This window comes from Accipiter gentilis, chromosome 1 (assembly GCF_929443795.1).
Source record: "Accipiter gentilis chromosome 1, bAccGen1.1, whole genome shotgun sequence".
Classification (NCBI taxonomy): Eukaryota; Metazoa; Chordata; class Aves; order Accipitriformes; family Accipitridae; genus Astur; species Astur gentilis.
The window spans coordinates 14,570,343-14,597,199 of NC_064880.1; the positions used below are offsets into that span (position 1 = coordinate 14,570,343).

At 48.0% G+C, this 26,857-nt stretch overlaps 1 protein-coding gene across 1 annotated transcript; it reads left to right on the top strand.

The window, feature by feature from the left end:
- The first annotated feature begins 464 nt into the window (after nt 1-464).
- MREG (melanoregulin) lies at nt 465-17,682 on the top strand. Its single transcript, XM_049802190.1, has 5 exons — nt 465-680; nt 5,289-5,448; nt 14,080-14,170; nt 15,907-16,070; nt 16,450-17,682. Exons 1-5 carry the CDS (start codon nt 586-588, stop codon nt 16,582-16,584), a joined length of 645 nt encoding a protein of 214 aa, XP_049658147.1. The 5' UTR covers nt 465-585; the 3' UTR covers nt 16,585-17,682.
- Nucleotides 17,683-26,857: the final 9,175 nt, after the last annotated feature.

The window sequence follows — 26,857 nt, forward strand, 5'->3', positions numbered from 1 at the left end:
AGGGTGTGCGAGGATGCAGGGGATTGCAGGAGGGTGCAAAGGGGTGCAGGAGGATGCGGGAGAGTGCGTGAGGATGCAAGAGGGTGCAGCAGGATGCAGCGGGGTGCAGGGGGGTGCAGGGGGGTGTGGGAAGATGCAAGAGGGCGCGGGAGGATGCGGAAGGCACAGGAGGGTGCAGCAGGATGTGGGGGAGTGCAGAGGGGTGCAGCAGGGTGCAGGGGGTTGCAGGAGGATGCAGCAGAGAGCAGGAGGGCGCGGGAGGGTGCGGGGGGGGGCGCGGGAAGGCTCAGGAGGGCGCAGGGTCTCTGGCCCTGAGCCAAGCCGCCCAGAGCCGCCGCGGGAAGGGAAGGGAAGGGAAGGGAAGGGAAGGGAAGGGAAGGGAAGGGAAGGGAAGGGAAGGGAAGGGAAGGGAAGGGAAGGGAAGGGAAGGGAAGGGAAGGGAAGGGAAGGGAAGGGAAGGGAAGGGCGGCGGGGGAGGCGCGGCGGGCGCGGAGCTCTGTACTGCCCCGCTCCTTCGGCGCCGGCGCTGCCGGGCCGGGGGAGGGCTCAGCCCGGCCCGCCTAGCGCGGCTCTCCGGCCGCGCCGATGGGGCTGCGGGCCTGGCTGCGTTCGCTGGGCGGATGCTGCGGATGCTGCGGAGGGGAGGCGGCGGCGCCCCCCGAGAAGGAGCCCTTGCTCAGGTGAGGACCCCTCCCACCCCCGGCCCCTTACCCGAACACCCAGCCCTCTTGGAGGTATATGGGGCTGAGCCCCCCCCCCCCCCCCCGCCTTGCGCAGGAGGAGGAATGCTCCCACCGGAGATGGGTCGCGCCGCTGGCCCACAGCCACGCGTGAGCCCCTTTTCGCCCCCACGCCGGCTCCGTCTGGAGCCCAGAGCCCTTTCCCGCCGGTTGGCTGCCCCGGCGCGTCAAGCCGAGCCCCGTTCCGCTCTCCCCCCCCCCCCCCCCCCCCAAAAAAATAAATAAAAAAATAAAAAAAAATTACAGTTTCTAGCGATTTTACAACCGCTGGTCTCCGTGAAGGAGTTGGCCGTCCCCCTGCGGGAGCCGGTCGAGGCTCCAAGGGGATTTTCTCCCGGCGGTAACAAGCGGCTTTCGGTTCTCTTTCCGCCGGGGTGGGCTTGCCACAGGGGCCGGGTTCTTTCTGACACCTCGTGGCACGATGCACGCCGGGCTGCTGCGTGCCGTGGGGATTTTTACGGTGAAGTTTTAGCGAGCTGAACCGAGAGCCTGCTCTCTTCGGTGTTTCCCGTGTGCCCCTTGCCGTAGGTACCGTTCAGCTTTTGTCTTCCTACGGTGGGATTTCGACAGAGGAGGCCGAGGCGCTGAACAAAGAGGGGGGTCCCCGCATCGCTGGGCAGGGGGGTCAGGTCCCAGCTCTGGTCCCGGGCTGGGTACGCTGGAAAGGAGCGGACTGGAGCACTGACTCCAGCACTGCTGGAGCCGGCTTTGTGCGAAAGCAGCACGCGTGCTGATTTCTAGACAGCAGATTTTTCTCTCCTGCTGTCGGTTGCATCCATCTTGTGCCCGGAGCCGTGAGGTTTTGGGGGTGGGAGTGGTATGAAAAGATGAAGTCCCGAGTTGTGGAGAAATGCTGTGAGCTGTGCAAGCACGTAAGGAGGTTTTTGCATGTTGCAAAACATCTGTTCGTGGGGTGTGCGGCACCTCTGCCTCCTTCCCCAGCTGCCAGCCGGGATCCTGGCTACTGCTGAAGCCCGCAGTGGGTACCCCAGCCCTGGGACGGGGCAGGGACTGTGCCCTCCCTGTGTCATTGGTGGGAGAGAGGCATTTCAAGAAGGAGCGGGGTATGCTCCCGGTGTGGCCTACATAGGTATCAGGGAATAGCAGAGCCGGCAACAGGGCTTGAAATGTCCTCATTTCGTTCTGTTAAAGCAGTTACCGAAATAATAACCAGATAATCCTGAGCATGGGGCCTCCAGCCCAGGAAATTGGCATTAACCTAACGAAAGCCGAGCACACGGGCGGAGAGGCTCCTTCCTGCTGCCTTGCCGGCCGGGGTGGCTGTCCCTCACCGGACACCTTTCTTTAGTAACATGCCTTCTGCCGGTGATCCAGTTAATGCTGGCTATAAGTAGGAAAGCCTGTATAAATGCTGGGCATTCAAAAGGCACCTGCTCTTGCACAAGTGTGCCAGCGTAATTAAGCTAACAGCCTAATCGCTGGCTTGTCCCTCTTCGGGAGGCTTTGGGGTTTTATTTAAATGCAGGGATCTTGCAAGAGCACGCTTGCTGTCTTTTTTTTTTTTTTTTTTTTTTATCGCAGCATTGTTTAAAAGGAATGACTTGCTTGAGATTTCAGATCTTTTAGCTGAGTTTTAGGTTTTGGGAGCTGGTGTTGCTACTGAAATGTTGACTTTATGACTTTTCACCTTATTTTCCCCAAGCAGAGTGGTTGCACCATCGTAAATTCAGCATGTCAGAGAACAAAGCAGTAAGGAGGAGGTAATATGTGTATAATTAGGTGCATATATTACCCCAGCATATACAAGGCTGGCTGTAACCCGTGACGAGGCCAGCAAGAGCAGCCAGCACTGTGCGTGGAGGTGGGGATGGAACACAGATGTAGGCACAGCACTAGTGTGGGTCTGGGAAAAGAAACCCCAGACAAAGCCAGCGAGCTGGGCTGCTGCAGCAAAGCATCCAGGCTGCCTGGCTGTCTCTTCATGTGGAAAGGTGGGATCTGGCTCACATGGTGTCCTCAAGATGCAAATAAACCAAGAATTTGGGCTCCAAATCCCTAAATGAGTTTAATCTGGACTGAAAGGCCCCTGGAGCAGAAATTTATCGATGAAACATTAGTGCTCACCATTTTCTGGATAAAGGCCCGAGTGTGAAATTGTCTGAGTCCCCCCTCTGATCCCACAGGGACTCCTGTAACCTGCAAAGCAGGCTGCCATTCATGTGCTCCTTTTTTTCCTCTCATTTCTTCATTTTAAATGTTGCTTGGAAGTCCAGCACGCTTTGGGGGTGCTCGCTGTTGGCAGAGCTCTCCGTGCTTGTATGGATTTGCCGACTCCTGGGCACTGCCCACATCCCTTACAGGCTGCTGGATGCTCTGTACCGTGGTTTGGAAATAGAGATGTGTTGGGAAGCGCCTTGCAAGCTGTGAGGGAGTGGCATGTAACAGCTAAAGTGTGTTAGTGTTATTGCCAGATATTGGTTTATAAAGTAATTCAGGTGTTAAGGGTACCAACAAGTCACTGAGTAGGAAGAAGACTGTCGAAGGCAGGATGGGACCGAACTCGTGCTGATAGCACGGCTGGCTCCTGAGTGATTTCTTCCAGGCTGGGATCCTGTCTGCTCCACATTTGAAAAATGTTTTGAGTGTACCCATGCTGGCTCTGGTGTAGGAATGGCTGAGTTATGCCATCCACCCCCTCCCAGTTATGTTCGTTTGCTTGTCTTTAATGAGAGATTATAAGAGATTATCTTTTCCTTTATTACCTGTTGCTCAGGTTTTTGGTTTGTTGAAAGTCTAATTAACCTTCCTGCAGGAATGCTGATGTGAATAATTTTTTTTCTATTTTATCTACGTGCGGGAGCTCCTCTTAACATCTTCTTTATGGCTTGATGTCATGGCTAAAGCACCTGCAGTGTTATCTGAGGTTTCACTGGATGGGTTCCTTGCAAAAGGAGTGGGTTTTCGATAGCAAATAGAATAAACAGTGGGTTGTTCTAACAAGAATTGAGCAGGGATTGCCACAGGATGGCTGATGAGACTATTGTGTAATGCCGAAAATATTTCTTCATATGTGTTGTGCTGCTCAAATGTCTTGACATCTTGATTAGAAACATTATGGAAATCGTCTACTAAAAGTTCTCCTGGCAGAATTAAATAACCCTATAAAAAAAATGCACATTCCAGTAGCAACGTAAAGCCATAAAACGCAGAACAGCCATCAGTGCAGAGAAAAGCTCCTTGCCTTGGTGAGGACAGCCTTCCTGGAAGATGATGCTTTGTTTTGCTGACCACTAAGCAAATAAAGCCTGGAGTTCACAAGCAGGCTGAAGACTTTTCCATATACCCAAATAGAGATGGGGCTAAATGTCCTTTCTGTGCCTTGGCACAGGTACTTACACAGCTCAGTGCATCGCTGTACCTCTGAGGTAGGAGCTGCTGGGGTGGGGGGCTCCTGCAGGGATTGTCTGCTTGATTTGGAAGGGTTTGGGCTGCTGGGGAGAAAATAGAGCTGCAGGGTCACACAGTAACATGGTTGTGGATATGGGACTTCTGGAGAGCATCCAGTCCAACCCCTGCTCAAGCAGGGTCAGCTGGAGCAGGTTGCCCAGGACTGTGTCCAGTCAGGTTTTGAATGTCTCCGATGATGGAGACTCCCCAACCTCTCTGGGCAGCCTGTACCAGTGTTCACCCACCCTTCTTACGATTAAACAGAATTTCCTATATTTCAATGTGTATCCTATCATGGGACACCACTGAGAAGGGTCTGGCTCCATTTCCTTCACTCCCTCCCACTAGGTACTTACACACATGGATGAGATGCCCCCAAGCCATCTCTTCCCTGGGCTAATCAGCCCCAGCTCCCTCAGCAGAGGTGGCTTGTGTTTTGTCTGAAATGCCATTTTGTCCGAAACCATGCCCAACGGCACTGCCTTTGAGGAGAAGGTGGGTAGAAGCTGCTTCTTTGGCCAAGAGCCAAGGGAAAGGCATTGCATGCAGCCGTCCCCTTGCCTGCTGCTCAAGCATACCCCTCTGCACACAAAGTCTCTGTGGGGACAGACTGCCACTGGGATCTTGGCACGGCTGCAGGGTTTGTCAGGCAGAGAGAAAATACCCTCTGGATCTGCTGGCATTTTTGAGTCTTAGTTAATTAGAACTGTTCCCACATTAAGCTTGGAGAGGCTGGGGGGGGCTTATGCAGGGTTCAGGGTAGGAAGATATGATGGAAAGCAGGGCAGGGGGCTGCAGGAGCAATGGGGAGATGCCACTCTTCATCCTCGCAGATGGGTGCTCACAGTTCCTCCATCCCAGCTGCTCAAATAATATCTGGTGTCGTTAGTAAATTTGTGTGTCTGATGTCTTTCATGGCAGCACTGCCTGTTTTGAACCATGGCTTGTGTGGTCAGAATGTTTGCTAAGTTAAAAAACTTTCTTCCCATTCCCCACTCCTCTTCCTCCCCTCTCCCAGGCAGGATGTTGGGCTGCAAGAGGGGATGCCATAGCAATGGGCACTTGACCCTGGGAAGGTAAAAGGAGGCAGCGTGATGCTGCCGTAGATAACGCTGCCTCACCTCTCCCCCCCCTCCGCAGTAACAACAACCCCTACGCCTCCTTCGGAGCCACGCTGGCGCGGGACGAGGAGCAGAACCTGTGGAGCACCCCACATGACATGACCCACACGGAGGCGGATGACGACCGGGTGCTGTACAACATGATCGTGGTCAGGAACCAGCTGGACAAGGACTCGGAGGTGAGGCAGTGCCGTTCCTTGTGCTTGGTTTCACTGCAGGCTGAGGCTCGGTGCTTTCATCGGATGCTTTGGCAGTGCCTTTATTTAAGTACCTGTTAAGCCGCTATAAAGACCCCAAAGTCCCCCAGTATGGTTCACGTAGGCATCAGGTCCTCCCATCTGCTCCATCACCCTCCAGATTTTATTCTATATCTGGTGTGGATGCATCTGTAGCTATCTCATCACTGGGAAGCTCAGGGATGTCTCTGGCAGCTGAGCTAGGAGAGCCACCCAGAACTGGAATGCATGACGGCCCTGCAAGCACCTCTACCACCACCACCTGCAAATGTGTACTGGTAGCACTGGGATCCCCAGCTCAGTTTGCTAGCTTCACAGGCTGCTTTTTTTGTCTGATATTCCCCTGGTTTGGCCTTTCTGTGATCAGACTGGCATTAGCCCTGCCTGCAGTGGAGTTTCCCCAACAATGACAGTGCCTGGAGCTGAGCTGCCGCTCCAGTGACGCGTCAAGTTAAATGCTCCTCTAATGGGTTATACAGCAATTATTGAGAAGCAGAGAACTGGCACAGCTCTTAGCGCAGAAGGGAAAAATCATTGCTGTTACATAAAGGCTGTTTTGCAGCCCTGATTTCCTTTGCTAAAGCACTTCGGCGCAAAGGAGATTTCAGTGGCCTGATTAGGAGCAGGCTGTAGCAAATAGTGACACATTTTCCCCTCTCTGATTGCTTTTAAGACTTCAAAATATTTGCAGGAAAACCTGGAGGCTTCACATTTAATTTCAACATGATCCCATTTCATCCAAGACACCACAAGACTGTAACTCTTCCGCCTGTGATAGTCCCCTTAAATCACAGGCTAGCTCAGCTTTCACCAGAAGCATTAAACTCAAAAGGTGCAGCTGAGATCAAAATTACAATTTTTAAAACTTAAAATGAGATAATGCAGTCCTTGTATACAGTTGGCCGGAATCCCCATTTAATTTTTTTTTTTTTTTTTTGATGAGGATTGAATTAATCATGGTGTTTACAATAGATGGTTTTGTAACAATGCTTTCATGGCTGCACGTAGCCTTTACAGCTACAACTGAAGATGTCCTCTTCCCTCCCCACTGCTGTTTTCTCTACCTTGCAATTGCTTGTCTTAGAGAAGACAGGGAGCTTCAACCAGCCCAAATTAGCTGAAGGAAACGAGGACAACTCCATTTAGGAGGCTGCACCACTCCTGAGTTGTTGCAGAGCTGGGTGTACTTCATGGCAGCGCTGAAGCTCCTGATTTCAGCCTGCACCCATTCAAGCGGCCTTTTAGTTTGATCTAGGGCTCCTATGAGGCAGGCCTTGTAAAAGCTTTTATTATTTATAAAACGGTATCATAAGTGGATGGGCTACTAAAAAGATGTCTTCCTACGCGAAGGAGAGTTATGTGTCAGCCTTGCTCAGGTTACAGAGGAGAGCATCAGTTACGGGTGAGCAGGAGAGCGCTCCTGCATCTGCTTGTCCTAAACCCAGTGTGCCTGCCTGTCCTAAACCCAGTGTGCCTGCTTGTCCTAAATCCACTGCTTTCTCTGTGCCTTCAGCATATCCATAGGGTTTTCAGTGGGTCTGAGCAGTTGCCGTGCCTGCCAGTGAAAAAGGAAAGTACAAAGAGCATGGGCCTTCCTCTCCATAACAAATGTAAGATCACATACCCTGTTTTTTTATGCAGTGCAATTAATCAAAAAGCCTGAGGAATACGACATCAGGCTGACTTTGAAGAAAGCAAACACATGATATGCTTGATTTGAATTATGGCACAGTGCCCTTTGCAGCTAGTGATTGCTGTCTCTCTTTCACAGCTAGGGAAACTGAGGCACGATATGTAAGCCTGGCAAGCTGCTGCCATTTCCAGCTGCAGCTTTTTCTGGGTGGCAGAACAAGGAGGGACTTGGCTGGCAAAGCCGACCAGCACTCCTGCATTTGGCCCCGGCTGCTGAAATCTCTCCTTACTCCAGCGAGCATTTTAAAACTAGGCCAGATTGCATTGCCCTCCCCTCTTTATAAGACTTTAGCCCTGAGAGAGAGAAGAAAAATCTAATTGCAAAACAGCACTGGGCTGCAAAAGCCATAATCTGCTTTGAGAGCTGCTCTGCTCCCAGAGTCCCCAGGGAGAGTGTGTGGATGCTGCAGGAAAGGGAACGGGGGAACGGTTTCTTCTTTGTGCAGTGCATAAGCGTTATGAAACTATAGGTCCTTTTCTTCTCTTGGTTAAAATCAGACTGCAAGGAGAACTACTCCCTGTATTTCTGCTCCTTCATTTAACAAAGATATTTTGGCATGCTGTGCACTTAACGGTATGCTTTGCCATTCCCCACCTTTATCTTAGCAATTTCCTAGAACAGGACTTTGGAAGGATCCCAAATAACAGGTCGCTCTACATCATGTGTGCTTTATCTGTACGGCACCACCTCAGCCTCAAACCAATATCACATTTTTCTTAATTTGGCTAACCCACTTCTGCTTTCCTGGGTATTTTCTGTTTTTTTAAAATGGTTGTTCACAGAGTGATGAGGTGGTGTGAGCTAGGACAGGAGAAGCGGTGGGCCAGGACACAGTGGTGCCATCGGCACAGTGCTGGAGGTCAGCAGGCATGGTCCAGGGACAGCTGTCTCCTGGCCTGGGCACCTCTGCATTGTGGATCACTGTAAATAAATAAACCAAATTGTGTGTGCAAAAGGGCCAGGTGCTAAACACCGAGTGCATCCGGTAGTTCAGTCAATTTTCTGCATGTTAGATCAATCATGGTGGGGCTGCCAGCAGCTCACAGCGTTGGTGTCCTCCCTCGGGGTCAGTTCCTTGCCCCCGCCATGGGGCAGGACCAACACCCAACCCATGCGGAGCTGTTTCTTCTCCCTGCCCCCTCCCGACAGCCCCGCTCTGGGAAATTTGGCAGCTCCAGCCCAAACTCATGGTGACCTTAGCTTGTGTAAGGATGGCAGGGCTGCTCCACCCTGCTCCTCGCTGAACCCGGGCAGCAACCTCTTCAACACAAGCACCGTGATGTCCCAGGAGCACCCTGTTTCACACCCACTTGTTTGTCCTGCTCGGTGCCATGTGCTGGGAGTGACAGCTCACAGGGCCGTTGGCTGTGGTGAAACCCGCTGGAGCACCCAGTGGTTGCCAAACCCACTGTGCAATAGGTAGATAAGGCAAGATTCGCTGCAGCCTCCTAAAATCATAAGGGCTGAGCAATTTGCAGCTTCACATTTCTCTCTGCTTGAGGCCGATGAGCATGATGTGCTTGCGGAAGCAAAGTGTGGGCAAGGGAGGGTGTGCGCAGAGAAAACCAGAAAAGCCGTAGCTGAAGGGCTGGCTTAAGGGAGCTGGTAAAGCTGATGCAGCCTTTGGAGATCAAAGCTGTCGTCAAACCTTTTGAAGGCTAGGGTCAATGTTTCAACTATGGAAGAAATGTTTTTTTCCTGCTCCTGCTCTGCAGCATCATTGAACCTGTTGTGGTGTAAAGTAAAACCCCAAATCTGGAGGTGAAATGAGGACCTCTAGGAAAACAGGATGTTACTTAAGATGGTACATAGATACAGGCCAAGTCACTGATCCAGCACATAACCTGCTAGTGTGGAGGAAAGCGTTTTATGGGGAGTGGGGACTACTGTGGCTCTGGCAAGCCTCCAATATTAACAGTAAGAGCTGCACTGGGCTTATTGCTGGGCTTATGTGCGTGACGTGGCAGATAGCCCCCTCCATGAGGTCCAGTTTGTGGTGGCCCTCGTGCCTCAACGTCTTCTGATGGAGTGCGTCGAGTTACCCAGCCGTGAGCAGAGAGCCTGAGCTGTTGCACCAATACTGGCTTCAGAGAAGGAGCCAGGTTTAGGGCAGCTGAACCGCGCGTCCGTGAACAGAAACTAAAGGTGGGGTTTTGCATTATGACCAAGGAAAAAACACTGTTCTTGTGGCTTGTTGTAAATGCAGTGTTTCTTTCTTCTTTTGGCTTATTCCCTTGGGGGGAAGGTGGGCTCATAAAGCCCACTAGCAAAGGCAATTCCTCCGCCTGCATCTCTGCTGGGGTCCTGGCTAGCAGAGGTATGCTGGTATGATCCTCCTCGCAAGCCAATTAACAAGCTGACAAGGCCTATTTTCCTGCTTCCTCCTGCTCTTCTACAGGATTATTCTTTTTTAAACAGGTTACAGAGAAGGTCAGTATTGCGACACTCTGTTGCTGGGGCATGGAGAGATGATGGGATTTGTGCAGGTTTGGGGATGCCAGTCGGGTAGCCCAGAACCCGACCCTCTTAATGCCTGCATGCCTCTTTTAAAACTGAATCCAATTTAAGCTTATTCTAAGCTGAGATGTCTGTCGGTGATTCAATGTATGAGCATGGGTCTAGGGTTTGTATTTGTTCAACTACTTCCAGTGGGGCCAGTCGCAGAGCCAGAGCAGGAGCATCCCTGGACACAGCGTGGTACCTGCCTGGACTGGTATTTTGCAGTCTTTCCCTGATAATTCTGTTTTTACCTCATTTCCAAAATAACTCTTGAACAGAACGGTGACACCAATTGCTTTTAAGGGAATAAAGCAGGTGGCTTTGGTAGAGGATTGCTTTAGCAACATGAGGAAAGCTACCTGCTAATTAGGAAATTTCCATATGAGCAGGGATGAAAAGTTGGACAGTGCTTGCCTGTTCTCTTGGCACATTTTTTCCCAGAGCTCTCGGTTATGTACCAACCTGGCTTATATTTCATCCCCAGCATTTCCTCACTTCCATTTGGTGTTTGCAGATTTAGTATATCACACTAGAGAGTCTGGGGGAGTTTTCCAGCTAAATATTTGAAGGGCTGAGCACTTGGAGGACAGAGGCAGCAGGGTTTCCCTGCTGCTCCCAGAATATTCTTGACTCATGCACAAAGGGTTTTCTCAAGCCCCCACTGGTATATGTTGTGCCCTGCTATGTAGGCTTAAAAGGGCAAAACTGGTTGCAAAAAACAGGGCCAGGAACTGCAACCTGCTTTGGTTTCCTGTGGTTAATTCAGATTTTGGCAAAAGGGTATTTTTTCTTAAAGGATTGATTTTGAATGCATCGCTGGGATGTCCCAGACCCGTAGAAACACCAAGGGGTGTGGTGAAGACCAGTCTTCTGCTGTACTTTCCCAGTACTGTGACTCCTTACTGCCCCAGAAGTTACACCTAATTTTGCAAAAGGCAGGACGGGGAATGGAGCTGCACAGAAGGTGCAAAACAATGCTAAGTTTTGGGAGAGAGCTGCTTGTCCTGTGCCTGCATACAGGCTCAGACACCTTGCTGGAAGGGGCTTCGGGGGGGGAGCCAGCCCGGGATGCGGTGCAAAGGGCAGCCTGCTCTGGCCTCGCTCTGCCCAGGGCTGCTGAAGGACCAGTGTGCCCTGTCCTGCATCTCGCCGGTGCCCTGGTACGCAGCAGCCTTCCCTGTCACAGCTGCAGTGAGGGCTGAGCGAGAGCGAGGTTTGATGCGGAGCCCCGGCTGCCTGCCCTGGGGCTGCCCAGCATTGGTGCTGAGCAGCCTCAGCCTCGTGATGCCGTCTGGCCCCAACCAAACGCTCCCTGCACAGGTCACATCTTGGTGACTCACGGGATGTGCATGGAGAACACTCTCCCCAAAGTCTCTGATGTTGCCCCTTCCTATGTGGAGACACGGGCAGGACAAGCTTTGCTCTTCCTCTGCTGTGTAGCTAAAGGGAGATGCTTTTTAGAATAATTTTGGGGATGGAAAGATGCTCTGAACTTTATTTCCTCATTAAAGCAACACGGAGGACAGCCCCCTGCCCACAGTATTTAGGATGTCTCTGCTGCAAGGAATCACCTGAGAAAACTCAGTGGTTTCTGAGGTGGATGGAGAACAGGGCATAAGTCCTTCTGAGAGCTCAGCCTGCAGCTGCCCAACCTGATCCTGATAATCTCTGCTGTCACTAGTTGCTTTTCAGTGACTTGCACCATGTGCAGCATCCTCCTCCCAGCTTTCTCTACAGAAATATAAATGCATCCAGCTCCACGCTCAGGCAAAAGAAATCCCACCAAAACAAGAGGTCCCACCCAGGCACCACCGTTAAGCATCATATTCTGTACCAAAGCTGCTCTTTTGCACACTCCCCAAATTCTTCACTGGCAGGACACTGTTAGAGGTCCCCCGGGACTAAATATGCACTGTACTCATAACGCAGCTCTAACTATGACGTACAAGAAAGCCATAACCTAGATTCCCTTAAAACAAAAACAGACAAAGGAAAACACACTGCTGTTAATCCAGAGAAAATCAGGAGCAGCTTCCCTGCATGCTAAGCACTGCTCGCTGTTTAGCTTAGTGAGGAGTCTGGCTCACTCCCACAGCGGGTAAATCCCCGCAGCCCTGAAAGCTGCTGCCAGGTGCCAGCAAGTTTTGGAGAGAGGAGCATCTTTCCCACCCCCCCAGCTCACTAATTCAGCAGTGTGAAGCGCACCTGGAATCACAGTAGCTGTGTTGATCAATCACCTGCGTTAAAGCACTTGTTTATCTCCGTGGAAGGGCAGAGACACGCAGCTTATTTCCCTACCAGCATGACCAGACTGGTTTGCTCTCCTTTCTGCTTATACCATGGGGTCACAAGCAGGCTGAGATGTTTCTGAGGGATCCCTGCCAGCGGGGAGCAAGGCATCATGCAGCCTTTATTCTCTTTTTAAAAACTTTCAACTTTGCAATAAACTTCCCACAAAGCTTTCATACAATAAAGCCCCTCTTTTCTTTTTCACTGAGAGGAGCTCAGTTCCTAGCTACAAGGCGGTGTCAAGAGAGAAGAGAGTCTGGTCCCTGCCTCCTTTCTTTTGCAAAGGGCTGAAGAGATGTTTTGATGCCTTGCGCTGGCAGCCAGGTGCCCTTCTGTGCAAATAGTAAAGCTGTTTTCAAGTACCACTGCAGTCAAGAGAGAAACGCTCCTCTGAGCAGCAAAGCTAGCTAGTGGTCAGCAGCAACACAAAGCTAAAAATGAAGGGGATTTTGCTCTCCAGGAGGATGAGCGGTGCAGAGCGAGTGGCTGCAGGTGGAGCTGCGTTTCCCCTGCTCTCCTGACCTGAATTCATCGGTGTCTTAACCCTGCCAGCTGCTTCTTCCAAAGCATAATCTCCAAGGGCTTCCTGCATCTATCGCTGAACAGGAAAACAGGCTTGTAATTTAATTCTCTGCAGTTGTGGCATGTCAGCCAGGTTCAGGAAAAAAAGCACTAAGAAATCTCCAACTCTTTATCGAATCAAGTCAACTCTTCAAGGCACCAGGTATCAGAAAAACAGTGGGATTTCTAACACACAGGTGACCTTCACGGGTATTGTTTAACCCCTTTGAACCCAGTATGTCATGTAGGAAAATCCCAGGGAGACGGCACAGATTAACACCCGTTTATTCTATAAGAGTCCATCTATGTATTCTGTTGCTGAGAAGTGAGATTCATTAAGGATGTTAGTGCAGGGAAATTATCTGAGTGATGTTATGACCTGCTGTGTGGATGCTTCTGTAAATGCATCCTTTATAGTGTGTGCATTGATTAAACTCTGCTAGCAAAGGTACTCCTGGTTTTCTTGCAGAATACATGCATTTCCACAGGAATGCATGCTTATACAGATGTGTTTAGTTGTGCTGGTATAACTTTAATAAATAACCTCAAAACCTTTGCTTTTAGACAGTGTCCCATTATGCAGATACAAAGCTTGAGGTCAAGTGCAAGGATTTAAGCTCTATAGTTAAGTGAAGCATTAACTGCAGCAACTAGCAGCCACTAACAGTTATTATGTCAGATGACTCCAGCTCAGCCCTCAACCATCCTCGTGCATCCCTCTTCTCTGCTATTCAAAAAAGGGTACCAAGCCTTTTAAAAAAAGTTTATTTTTCTTGTTTTCCAGTACTTTTGAAAACCTGTCTACTCCAGCTAAATGCCAAAGAGAGGGCTGAACAGTTTGGAGAAGCCACTGTATGTGTGAGCATACTGAGAGCAGTAACTTTTTTCCAAACTTTGTTTCCCATGGGCTATCATCAGCTGTAAGAAAATGTGCCATGCCAGTGTAACTGCAAGGATATGAAAATAAGGTGTTGCAATAGTTTATAGAAGGTAATTATTGATATGTGGTTGTGGTTTCTTGAGCTATAGAGGCTGAATAAGGTATTTTCACAACCTCAGGTTTTGATACTAGCTGGGGTGTCAAGGTTTGGGGAAAAGGGCTTTGGACCAAAGAGACTGAAGTCTCTCAGATGAGCTACATTTAGAATTTCATGTTGTTCTCCAGCCTAGGACAGCGTTATAATTTCCAGCACAGAGCTGCAATTATATTCTCCCTGTTTGACCACTTTGGTCATCGGCCACGCCTAAAATTCTGTAATCCCATTTCAAGGTAACTGGAAGCCTATTGTGTACATGCAGAGAAGATACAGAGATGCTGTATATAAATATAAAGCTAAAATATTCTATGCTAGTCAGTGTAATTTCTTCCAGGGACAACGGCAGCCTGGCCATCGACCTTCGTACGGATCCCTCAGTGCCAACATCAACAGTTCAACTCTGGCTTCGTTTCTAAAAGCTGAAATTCCTAGAAAAGCAGCAGAGACCTCCCCGCACGCAAATGACTGAGTGTTTCTTATCCCTTTGCTTTGCAGGAATGGCAAAAGCTCAACTATGATATTTATACCTTGCGGCAGACCCGAAAAGAAGTGAGAAGCAGGTGGAAACACATTTTGGAGGATTTAGGTAAGCTAGAGGACAAAAGGATGTCATTTCTGTGGTACCAAATGAGAGGTCCCATGATGGTCGAGGGTTGGAATGGCTCCACAAAATCAGGCTGGTAGAGGAGAGAGGGAGGAAAATGAAACAAGGTTGCTGAGCAGTGCCATCAGGTAGCCCACATGGCAGCTGAGAGCCTGCGGCAGGCTCCCCAGAGCCCAGGCACGGCTGGGAGGAGACAGAGCCACCGTGTCTGCAGGGATGTCAAAAAGCCCATGAGCCCATACTAGCATGCACAGTCATCCATTTCAAGCTTCCTTGTGGAAACTTAGCAGGGATACCTGGGAGTTCACCCTGGGGTTTTCTAAACAAGATAAGCAGGGAGAAATGAATATTCCTTTCAGATTTGAACACAGATGATACATCTATTTTCCTTCCTTAGCCCATGACAGCTGATCAGAGCTAAACCACCCACGTTGTTTTCTCCTAAGTGAATTTGAAGTATTCTTTCACCAGATGAAATTGCTCAACAGTGGCCCTCCTACTCCGGCTATTACCTAGCCTGCAAGCAGTGAACTGCACCCACCGGTCCTGTGTGCTCAGCTGCTGCTCCTCTGGAGAAGGCAGTGGCGGGTGTGACCTGGTTTTCCCAATTACATTGCACACAGCATGTGACACTTGGGCCAAAGAGATGTGCTGTACCGGCACATCAGCTTGGTGACTTGCATCATGCTCTGGAGGTGGTTGGCAGCTAATGAGAGGAGGATGTGCGAGTCGAGCACACTTGTTGGGCTGTTCAAGGATATTATCACTGGGAGGAAGAGAGATGGGTATCTCAGCTGCTCCTGCCCTACCTGCTGTTCTGGCATCTGGATGGGAGGAACATTATAAATTCATAACTATGTATCAGCGTTCATCTTCACCCAGGTGCTCACGCAGCCTGTACAGCCCAAACATGGGAGGGGTCACTTGAGATCCTTACATCTGTTACTGCAGGTTGACAAAGGCACTCCCACATCTCCCTCACATCCGCAGTGGCTCTGGAGCTGTTTTGCAAAGGGTGAGGAAGCTCAAGGCCAGGGATCGCTTGGCCTTAGTGAAGCTAGACATGCAACCAGATGTGAAACCTGCTCTCTTTTGTTATCTAGACCTGTGCTTTAATCGTAAGACCACCACTCTTTCCCCATAAGTGCTTTCGGGTGAGACACATCACCACCAGCTCTGTGGAGCTAAACTAAGAGTTAATGGTAGCCATTACATCTAAAGATCCCTGCATTCATTCTCCTCCCGCTTTCCTTCCCTGGATAATCTTTCTATAAGAGATGCTGACTGCTATGGGAACAATTACCCATGCATTCATTACTGCCACAGGTTTTTTTATCACTGTTACCTCCCGACAACATATAGGCGTAGCTGCTGGGGTACTCAGGAAGCCCCACCAGCCCCGAAAGCTCTGGCAGCATGAGAACATGGAAGAGCTAAATCAACACCCTGGGTGCGGATGTTCATCTGCCTTCTCTGGAAGACTAGCAACAAACTTGCTCTAAGTGGATTTATGGGGGTTTTTTTCCCCACCAGCAAGCTCATACCTGCCCCAAGTGCAGACACGGAGCATGCCTCAAGGAAACATTAGTTTGTTTTAGCAAGTAGGGAACGCAGCAGCCCAGGGTGGAGTGGGAATAAGGAGCCTTGCAAGAGCCTGGAGGACTCAGAGATGACCCTGCCCATGTTTGACTCATTTCTGTAAGACATCTCTTTCCCAGGTTTCCAGAAGGAAGCAGACTCCCTCTTGTCGGTGACCAAACTCAGCATCATTAGTGACTCCCAGAACATGGGCAAAGCCCGGGACTTCCTGTTAAAGCTGTCTGAAGAGACAAACATCTTCCCAACCAGCTGGGAGCTTTCGGAGCGCTACCTCTTTGTGGTGGTGAGTAGCTCCGAGCGTGCCTTCCTCCCCACTGCCCCCACCTCTGCAAGTGAGCTCAGATGAAGGGGAGCAGATAGGTGAACTGCACCAGAGGATGCTCAAATACATGGTGGCATCTGGGGCGTCCCTGTCAGATGTTGCACTTACAGCTTGGCTGTTCAGCTTCCTGGGAAATGTCACTGCTGTAGCACCATGAATTTGCCCCCACCAAGTTCCTTTAAGCCTGTGTAACTGGGTGCTCTTGCAGCCAATTAACACAGTGGGAATAGATTAGGCCTAATGCCTGGCTTAACCTGAGAGCAGGCATGGAGGGAGGACCCTGACCAGGGAGCTGCCCAAAGCAGCCCATAGTGATTATAAAACCCCATTGCTTTGGCAGGATCGGCTCATAGCTCTGGATGCTGCAGATGAGTTCTTCAAGATGGCCAGTGTGGTGTATCCGAAGAGACCCGGCGGGGAAAGAGTGGACGATAGCCAGAAGGCCCCCCAGTGTATTGCTGTCATGATGCCCTGAGGAACATGCCTTGCTGGTGCAAGACAGACAGCGGGTTTGCTTCCCTCCGGGACCAGGCTCCTCTGCCGAGGGGTTAGCACAAGTAGTGCCGCTCCTTGTTTTCCCGCAGAGAAGCAAGCGGGCTCACCGGAGCAGAGCGAGGAGGTCAGCGAGCTGTGCCCCACCAGGAGGGTACGGGAAGGCAGATGCTGGCCCCAAGGTGCTCCCAAGCAGAAGGGAGCAAGAACGGCCGTAGCATAGCCCTGGTGGGAGACCTCAAGCTGAGTAGTGTGCACGATAGGCATGGGGGGGGACCTGCCGTGCAAAGCATTGCTACCAGTAGCTGCAAAAGTTGAGATGCCTCTAGTTACAAGCGCTGTGAGGAGATCTGCGTTTCCACCTTCCACTGGTACCTGCCACTGTCCCCAACCTTGAGCCTGCCAGCCGGGAGGACCAGCAAGGAAGGAAAAATACCTCAGTCATCTACAATTCCATGATGTTTCTCTGTGCACTGGTCCTCTTCTTCATCCCCAGCCTGTGGCAGCCCCACCGGGCAGGTCCCAGGGGATTTGGCAAAGAGGCAGGAGCAGCATGTAGCCGGTGGAGGATTTAATGCCAGGTGGCAAAGCCTTGGAGCAGTGTTGCAGTTGGGTGCTCTATCCCCAGCCATTAGTGGTTTGGAGGCGTTTGTGTTGAGGGGTGCTCAGCCTGACATCTTAAGGTAGATTTTAGGAAGGTACCAAGGTCAGAGCTGCTGAGAATTTGGCTCCTGTAATATCCTCAGATCGGTTGCCCAACATCTATCAATTTCTGAAAGTTTTGGTCTTAATTGCATTAAAAAATCCCATTATAAAGCTGCGTGTACTGTCAATATATACCACCCCTGCTGTTAGTGAGGATTTTTAATGAACATTCTTTATATCTTGGGGTTTTGTCTGATAATGAGCAATAATTTTAAAACACTGGATTTGATCATTTAAAAACAAGTGGAAGTTCTCCACTGTTTTAACACATGTGCTGCTAATTGGCCAGTTGAAAATGCTGGTTACACAGGACCTCCCAAAATAGCAAAACAGAGCTTTTATTTGTTTATACCTACAGTGTTTGAAATATAGATATATTTATTAATGGTTTCTGTTTGTCAGTCTTCTGGGAAGCATTTTTGTCAGCTCAGGACATCAGTGAAAACTGAGTTTAATAAACAAAACACATTACAAAACTAATGTTTCTTAGTCTCTCTGTAACCCTATTCAGACAGCAACATTTATCTTGACTGCTCATAGCAAAAGGGTTGGGGTATTTGCAGACCATATGCCTCTGCAGCCTGTTCTCCACAAGCTTACAATTGTCTGTTGACTTGCAAGAGTAGGGTCATTTGCCAGGTTAGGACCGAAGTCTTTGTAGGAGATGATGGGGATTGAAATTTATTTCAGCGGGATTTGGAGTTAGGTGCCCAGTTCCCATGGATTTTTTTTTTTTTTATTTTTTTAGCAGAAGTTCAGCTGCACTTTGGAAAACCTCCCATGTTTTTATAGAAAATAAAATTTAGTGCATGGCAACTCCAGGGTTTGATTTGAAAAAACTGTTGCAGAACAGAGATCCAACAGCCTGAGGAACACTGTGCCAAAGTACATGATGCTATCCAAAAGTCAGCCCTTAGGATGTTATCACTTTATAGTACTACATGTTACGTAAAACCACCTGATGAGTTCCAAAATCTCATGGGCGAGAAGAAGAGATCTTGTTAGTTGTGGTGCTGCTTGTTTTGGCAACAGAAGTCGACATTAAGCAGCGTCTTTGCAGAACCACCCTTTGCTGCCACTTGTAGCTGTGAAACTGGTTCTGATGTCAACAAAATGCATTTTGTTGTAACTTAATAGGACAGAAACTGCCTAAAAGGGACAATAATTAGGATCTCTGAATGAGTTTAGCTACCCAAGTAAGGTCCTGTGCAGGGGAAATGCTGTATTTCTGAGCACAGCCACAGGGAGGAGCAGGAATTAACAGCATCATCGGATCAGATCGAAGCAGAAGGCCCAGGAACTTGTGCATCAGATTATGTACTGATCACAACATGAACGGAAAAAGGTCTGTCAGTCCTAGAACTCAGATAAAACTGGTCATGGGGTAACCCGCAAATACTGCAAAACAGCCTTCGGTTAAGTATAAGGATGCAAAACTTCTAAAAATCTGCAACTTGAAAAATTATAGGAACCAGCAGAAATTGTTTCCATAGAGGTCCACATTCGTCATCCTGTTCATCTCAGTAGGAAATGCCCTGTCTTTCATGCACTTGAGGTAGAGGACTGATAAACTGTATTTCAGTTAGCAAAACACGGGGAGTCATTTGCCTTTTCTAATTTGCATAGAAATTATGAGGCAGACACAGATCTTAAACTTTTGTTTTTCTCAGATTTGGGCTTCCTCTCCTGCTAGGAGAAGGAAACACAGCTTAGTTTATCACCAAACAAGCCTTTGGCTGTGTCTCGGGGACCAGCAGTAGAGGAGTATCCACCCGGAACCCACAGACAGCACACACTCACCGTAAGGTCCAGATACTGCCCAGTTGCCTATTGATACTGGCCTGCCAGAGGTGATTAAAAGATGTATTTAGGCTCTAACAGCGGAAAAGTTACCCATGTCTATACAGCAGATACGGTGGGACTATCCTGTTTAATGGCAAGAACAAAGATGGGGAAAGAGGCTCAAACAAACATCTCCCAGTGAAACGCATTCCAGATTTTGGGCAAGTTAAAATCACCGGCACTGGCAAGGGAAAGGCTCCTGGGCAGCACTTGCATTTTGGGTCTCAAATTGAGAACGTGAGATTAAACTGAGGAGACGTTCTGATAGTAAAAACAAGTCAGACGCACACAGTTGAGTGTCACAGCTGAGCACAGCTGCAGCACAGACTGACTGTCATAGGCCTCTGGGTGGACAGGCTGCCTCACCAAATGGACCAGGGCACCTCATTAGGCAGCAAATTCCTCTCCAGTGAGAAAGATGGAATAAAGATTTCATAAAATACATAAATTTCATACAGCACCCAAGTCAGAGGCTCCCTGGTGATGCTGCATCACTACCACAGTCCTGGAGGGGGGGGGGGGGGGGGGGGGGAATTCATCCCCCCAAAAGAGCAATGACCTTCTTCACTAGAAGCAAGTTTGGATTTCTCTCCTTTGATGCACCATCCAGAGCTCTAGCTGCCATTCAGGTGGGCTTGAGTCTCCCATACGACCTGTATCGCACCTGAATGCTTGTACAGATGTCTTTGACATCCTACAGGTCTCAGGTGCCACCAGATACCTGCATGTGGGGAGCCAAACCCTGCCCACACCCAGCGAAGCCTGCCAGCACCCACTTGGGAAGCGATGGCTGTAAGACAGCCCAGCGAACACCAGATGCCACTGTTCCCTTAGCCGTGCTGCTGCATGCTGAGGGAAATCATGTTTACAATGCAGGGGAGAATTTTCCAACCTTTTCGTGCATGCATCAAGTCTCTCAAGCCTGCAAGAACTGGCTTTCTGTTAAAGGTTAGGGTTTAGATATTTAATAATTGCTGTGGCGCTTTCCGGGAGGCAGTGGTGAGTCCATCTCTCTTTCAAAGGTTCACAGGGCTTGGGGCCCTGGCCTCTGCTCCTGCTTGGAAGTGCCACTCAGCATGGGGCTGCCTGCTGCAGGAATTAGCATTTTCACGAAGAACATGTATTTTTCTAAATAGAGGGTGACTTTGGCACTGCTTCCTTCACCAGGAAAGGAAAAATACCAAGAATTCTTTAAAGTGAGCTATGTGAGAGGGTTTAAAGTACATCTGGGTTCACCTGGCTTTCAGCTACCTTTTTTTTTTTTCCTCGACTTTGTATTTAACTAATATTTCAACTGTGAAGAAAGAAAAAAAAAAGGGGGGGGGAGGACATCTTCCTTCTAGCCATAAGCCATAGACATGCGTCACTCGGGTTTCCTTTTCCTAAGCCACAGTAGAAGCAGACACAACTAGCACAGTTCATGTGATAATTAGAAACAGATAACCACTGGCTATGAATCAGGGTAGCTTCTCCAAAGTGAGAAATCCTGATTTATACCAACTGATGGTCTAAGCTTTATCTTCCACCAGCACCCATTTGGTTATTTCAGACATTGCCTGTATCAATCAGGCTGTTGAGCAAACCTTGAGAAAAACACTTGTGCCTAATCGTTGGCCAATATGTTGGCTTAACAGTGGCTGAGCAGAGTATTTTAGGTTTTTGGGTCATGGGGAGCAACACTGTAGAGTTTCCTTCCTCTAAATTAAGGCTAGGAATTAGATATAGTGCAATTGCTGTCTGTAATAGAAACCAGCTAGAAACAAAAACCAATTTACAGACCATCTTGACTATGCATGTGCACACATGGTTTCTTCTTTGTATTTCAAGTTTTCCTAGGACATACATCATGAATTTGGCAGGATGAGAAAAGAAATGGTGGAAATTCACCTGTGAGCTGTAAGACAGGCAGAAGGTGGCAGTGCAGGTGTTTGGTAAAGGCTGGAGCAGCAGCAGGCAAAGGAGATGGGAGGCAGTGGCCTGAAAGGAGTCAGGCTTTCCATTTTACTTGCTATGGATGTAAATCACACCATAAGTTCTGATAAATAATGAGAACGGACATGGGAAAGAAAACTGTCATCTTTAAAATTTCAACTATAGGAAAAATTACCATTTCAAACCACTCAGTTTCAATCATTTCTAATGTTAGAAATTCCAACACTTACATACTCTTCCTGGAGGGAAGCGTGGACTTTTCTAATCTAATGAGGATCAGTAACATTGAGTGACTTACCACAAAATAGCTCTCCAAAAGCATTTCTTTGAAGACAAACGACCATTTTTGCATGGGGAGTCCTTGTTAGGCAAGTCATGGATTATGAGAAACATTTCATTGGCTTAAAACTTGCAGACCTTGCGGACACATCCATGGGGGAGCTGCCCTTGCACAAGGGAGGCCATGGAGAAATCTGCTCACTGGCCACTCTTAAATGCCCTAAGAAAAGACTTGCATAGCCAAAAGCTTGTCTGTTTTTTCTACCAGTTGGTCTAATGAAACGTACCACCTTTCCTCATAAGCCTTATCCTTATCCTTTAAGGAGAACAGTCATTTTTCAAAGTGCTAATAAATTCAGGTGACTATTTTGTCTTACGAAAGATTATGAAAGGAAGACGCCATGGAGGCTGTGGGCACCCTTGACATGACAGGATTCTAGCAGCATTAAAATAGACAAATTTAGGCAGTAAAGCTAGCGAACAGCCAAAGAGGTAGAGCCATATCAAAGCAAAGACAAGAGGGCAGCAAATGAAGGCAAATAGGCACAGCCCAGCCAGTGCCCAAGAAAAGGAAAGAGTACTTGGCAGGTAGAGAAGGTTGTGTGCAATGGGTACAGTGTCGGTGCCAAAATATGTTGTGATGGTGCAGCAGAGCACGTCATCTGGGTAGCACCAGCAGGATGAAATGTGTTTGTGTATGCCTGTATAACCATCGTTAAAACCCCTGTTTGATGATAGCTTACCAGCAGATCAGAAAGAAGAGATATTTACGAAATTGTGTCCTTTCAAGAGTGGCAACTTTGTATCTGTTAAGCTGCTGGGATTCTTTCCATTGGCTTGAACTGGGTTTGAGTCAGACTTTGGAGACACAAACACCAGGGCAAGTCCAGACGTCACTGGAGTCAAAAACAAAACTTCTGCCAGCTGCCCATCTATTCCTTGTCTGCACCAAAGTCTCAAAAATAACAAGTATGGTTTCTGAAAAGATTTCCAGAAGTGATGAAAGGATCTACCTGTACTTGCCTGAAGGAAGAAAATAAAGCCCAAACCATTTCTCATGGCCAAGGGATCACAGGGAAAATTCAGGTCAGAGGAGACCCCAGGAGGTCATCTCAGCCAAACTCCTCTCTTGTAATAATCTCTCCCCTTTTGAAAATGATGCAAGCAACTTGTATGGAAAACATTATTGACACACACAATATTCCACCTAGCCAAAGAAGTAGTGGTTGGTACAATGGAATTGTATTAAATTTTATTTAAAAAGTGGAATAGATTTGTGAAACTCATCTGGAGGGCAGGTTTGGAATGAATTAATCCTTCCATGAAATATTACTTTGATACCTCTAGCTCAAATGACCAGGGTTAGCTTTAAATACGCATTTCCATGCTTCCTTAAGTGAAGGAGCCAGACAGAGGAGTGACGGGAGCCCGGAGCCATGTGGGTTGGTTCACTGTGCCTGGGACATCCCCAGCAGGGTGATCTGGTTAGCAGGGAGCCAGCAGCACCTGTGGAGTCAGCAGTTCCCAGGGAGCCATTTGGGGATGAAGGGAGAAGGAGGGAAGGGAACAGTGTTATCTTGGTGATAGGGAGTTGGCCTAGGATTTCAAAACTTAATTTCCATTTCCAGACCTGCCCCATCTCTGCCCTTCAGGTCATCCAAGTGCAGGATGGGGAGGTCGTATCTACTAAAGCTGATGGCAAAATGCGCTGGAGGTATTGTCAACGTCTTGATATTTCTGCATCTGTCTTCAAGCAAAATTTCATATCTCTAAAACGTTCACAAGGCTATTATCCAAAAGACTCTGCTATAATAATTTCAAGATGTTTTTCTTCAATTTTGACTTTTTTTAATGCTCTCCAGCTTTTTAGTATAAGCCAAATAAAGCATTGTTTCTATCTCTATCCAGAAAATAAAACTTCAAATTTAGATCACAGCAGTGCCTTTTAAAGCAGTGCTAAACCAGTTGGTTTTTTTGATTCAGGGGAATACCTATTCCCACAAATAGTTTCAATTCTGATAAATCAGCATTTCCAGACAGAAAATTGTTTAGTTTAGTTTTAAATCCTAACCCTGCCTAATACTTAACTCTTTCTTGTGAACTGCTTTGAGATCTACTAACAAAGTGTGCTGCATGGCGGTCAGTAGTATCATGATTATTTTTCAAGCAAAAATTATGTTTCAAAACATAAGCGAAAGACATCTTTTAATCATTTTGACGATGTTTAAGTGAGATCACTAAGAAAGACTACAGCTCTGCAAAGGACACGTGCAGGCATGCCTAGGAATTTGGCTTGCCTGCAGTTTATCTGTCCCAATTAAAGGCAGATGCAGCCTTTTGCTTGCATGAGTGTTTATGCACTGGCAGCTCTGCTGAACATGGAGACAGTTAACATACAGCAACTGGTCCTGAACTAATCAGACGCACACTTTTACAGTGTTGTTTGGCTTTAACTTGCCCAAATGCATGAAGAAGATTTTCAGTTTTTGTTCCTACCTCCTTGGACAAGACGAAACACAGAAATTACCCAAGTTTGGGTAATCGCGTAGTCTGCAGTTTGCGTCGCTTCTCCAAAGTCTATGACAAAAGAGGGGAAATACAGGATGCACAATGTATCAACATGGTTTATGCTCCAATTCTGCTTTGCAGAAGAGAAGGAGCTTCCCCAAAGTACATGCAAACATACTGGGAATGGTGAACAGTTCAGAAAGCCCAACAGCTACTTAAATCTGCCTCTCACTTAAATATTCAAGGAGTTGCACTGGACCTGAACACCACCATTCCCATACTGAGGTGCTTAGTGTTATCCTGCTGATGAGCACATGATCCCTGGTGAAGCTGCAGCCAGGTCTCCACCAGGGCAGCTCCAATGAAATGAGTGTACCTACATAGCTGGGTCATTGCACACTAGGAGAAAAGGAGACCCAAGTCAACTCCCCTGCAGCCCTGATGTTTCCCATAAGCTCAATTCAGCCCAGACACACTTCAGAGGTCAGACACAGTCACAAACGCAGCATCCCCTCACTATTACTTGCTCCTCGTACAGCAGCCACGCATAGAAAGCTCAGTTTCAAAAGGCTGTATGGGCAATCAGACCAGCTGCATGGATCAGGCCCCACTGGTTGCATGCCAACACAAACCCTGCTAGACAGACGACAGACAAGCAGGATGTTTAAAGGTAAGCTCAGTACAGGCTTTGCTCCTATACTCATAAATACCACTTGCTAATGTTAATTTCTCTTTGAATGATGTATATGTGTTATTGAAGGTCTCAAGAAGTTTAACAGCAATGCACATGCTTCATGCTACTGCAGAACACCTGCAGGATCAGAGCAGCGGTTTCTTTCCTCCCTAGCCTGTATTTTTCTTAACATGACAATTTACATTACTAGTTATAAATACTGGGGCTCATTTTTCAACCCATCACCTTTTTTCACATTCTTTCCTTACATTTTATTATTCTCATTTCGTGTTAGGTTTGCCGTTACAAGTTTTTTTTTACCTTTGAGCCTTACCTTTCACACCTCCCTATTTCCTAGTTTATATTATTGTAAACCTGCACATTTTAAAAGCTAATGAGGTGGTAGGGGGCTGACTGGGGACAGGACCACCTGACGTCAGTGATTACCAGGCTTTTCCTATATTTAGAACAAGATGTAACCATGAAACTATGTGAACTGACAGTCGGCAAACCTACAGCTATACTGTGAAATATGTGGTACAGACATAACCGCCAGCCTAGGACTGACTCTCCCACCCACCACACTAAGCAGAAAGACTTGCTAGAGATAACAAAACTCTTTCCTTTTTTAATGATTCATGCAAATACAGCCGTTTATTTCAGTGGAGAGAGCACAAGGCTTAAATCTCAGAGGGCTGGTAGTCACCGTGCAGTTTCTAGGTAAAAAGAAACGCATTTCTCAACACTGAAGAAGGATCATCCAGAAAGGGAGAGTGGTCCACACCACCCAGCTTTTAATTCTTGTGTTTGCAGCTTCTTTTGGAGATGCTATTCCCTATTTTTTCCATTTCTTTTACATTAAAGATTAATTGCACTTGGTGAACTAGCACTGGGTAAAAAGGCAGCCTTCAAGGAGGGGAAAAATGAAGATGAGCAAGCTGGAGAGGGATGCCAACAATCCTGATGTCTTGAACAGTTTAAGATTAGGTTTTCCCTTGCTCAGCTACAACTATGAGAACTAGCCCTGCAGGGCAATGTCCTCCAAATACACAAAAGGACATAATAGATCCATTTAATCTTACCATCTTGCATGGAGAGGGAGTTTTATATGCAGGGAACAGCGAATTGTAGGTAAAGAAGAGGTCAGCATGGATCTCTGTGACTAAGCTGTAAACACGCCTGATTGAAGCAGTTTATCTTCTTGCTTTAAGTGCACCAAATGCTATTTTTCACTTGGATTCCTTTCTCAAACCCCTCCCCCGTTCAGCAGGATGTCAGCCTGCGTCCCCCAAGCCAATGGAGCACCATCACTCACAGCAGACAGCATCCTCGAGATGTTTCTGTAGCGTCAAATGTTTATGAGCAGCAACAGGGTGTAAGGATACCCAAGCCTTCATGTAACAGGGCTTCCAGGATGCCATCCCGTCAGACTCCTTCCTATCCTGCAATAAAATGTTGCTCAGGACACAGCCCTCTCTTGATGGCTTTGGCAAGCTCTCCTGGGTGAGATCAACTCTCCAACCGATGCACAAGTGGAGGGGTCTGTGCCCCAGAGTTCGCTCACATAAATCACTGCAGCTCTGCCAATTCCAGGTGCCTCAGGACCTGGCCCCAAACACTGTATTTGTACAATTTCTTCTGTCCATAACGCTCTTTGAATGATTTGTGTCTTTTGAAGATGCAGAATTGATTTCATCCTGAGACAGGGCAGCAGCTCCCTCTGAGAGCTGGTGACCTGTTGCCTGGGTTGATATGTGATATATGAAAGCAAGGAGCGAAGGGCATTTGCTCTGGCTCTCAGATATAAGTCTTCAGTAAACAAGGGGACAGAACCAAACACATGCTTTCCTAGCTGCTAACTTTTCAGTTTGAATTTACAGCACTTCTTACAGCTTTTTTGAATTATTTTCTACCCCAGGAAAAGACAGATATGATGTTTTCATAGGCTGCATGTACTTTTACTTGCTTTGCACTGCACAGGTCAGCATCTTGCTTGGCTGGAAGATGGGGGGCTGAAGAACATCAGTGGGTACAAACAGTTTTTGCCATTTCAGTCGAAGTTTTTATTTAGTTTTAGTCTTTTTTAGGATCACAGATCTGCTCTGAGAGTAAAGAAGGATTCCTTGCCAGGCAAAGGTGAGCATTTAGGCAACACAATTTGATGGGCAAGCTGAAAAAAAACCCAGGACCCTACATTTGCCCACACTTGCACAGCAGTCTCATTGTAAAAGACTTTGGGAAGAGGAGGAGGCAGCAGTCAGCTGTCTCCTTCTACCCTCACAGGCACTAGCCCCTCCTGAGCTGATATTATTCTCAA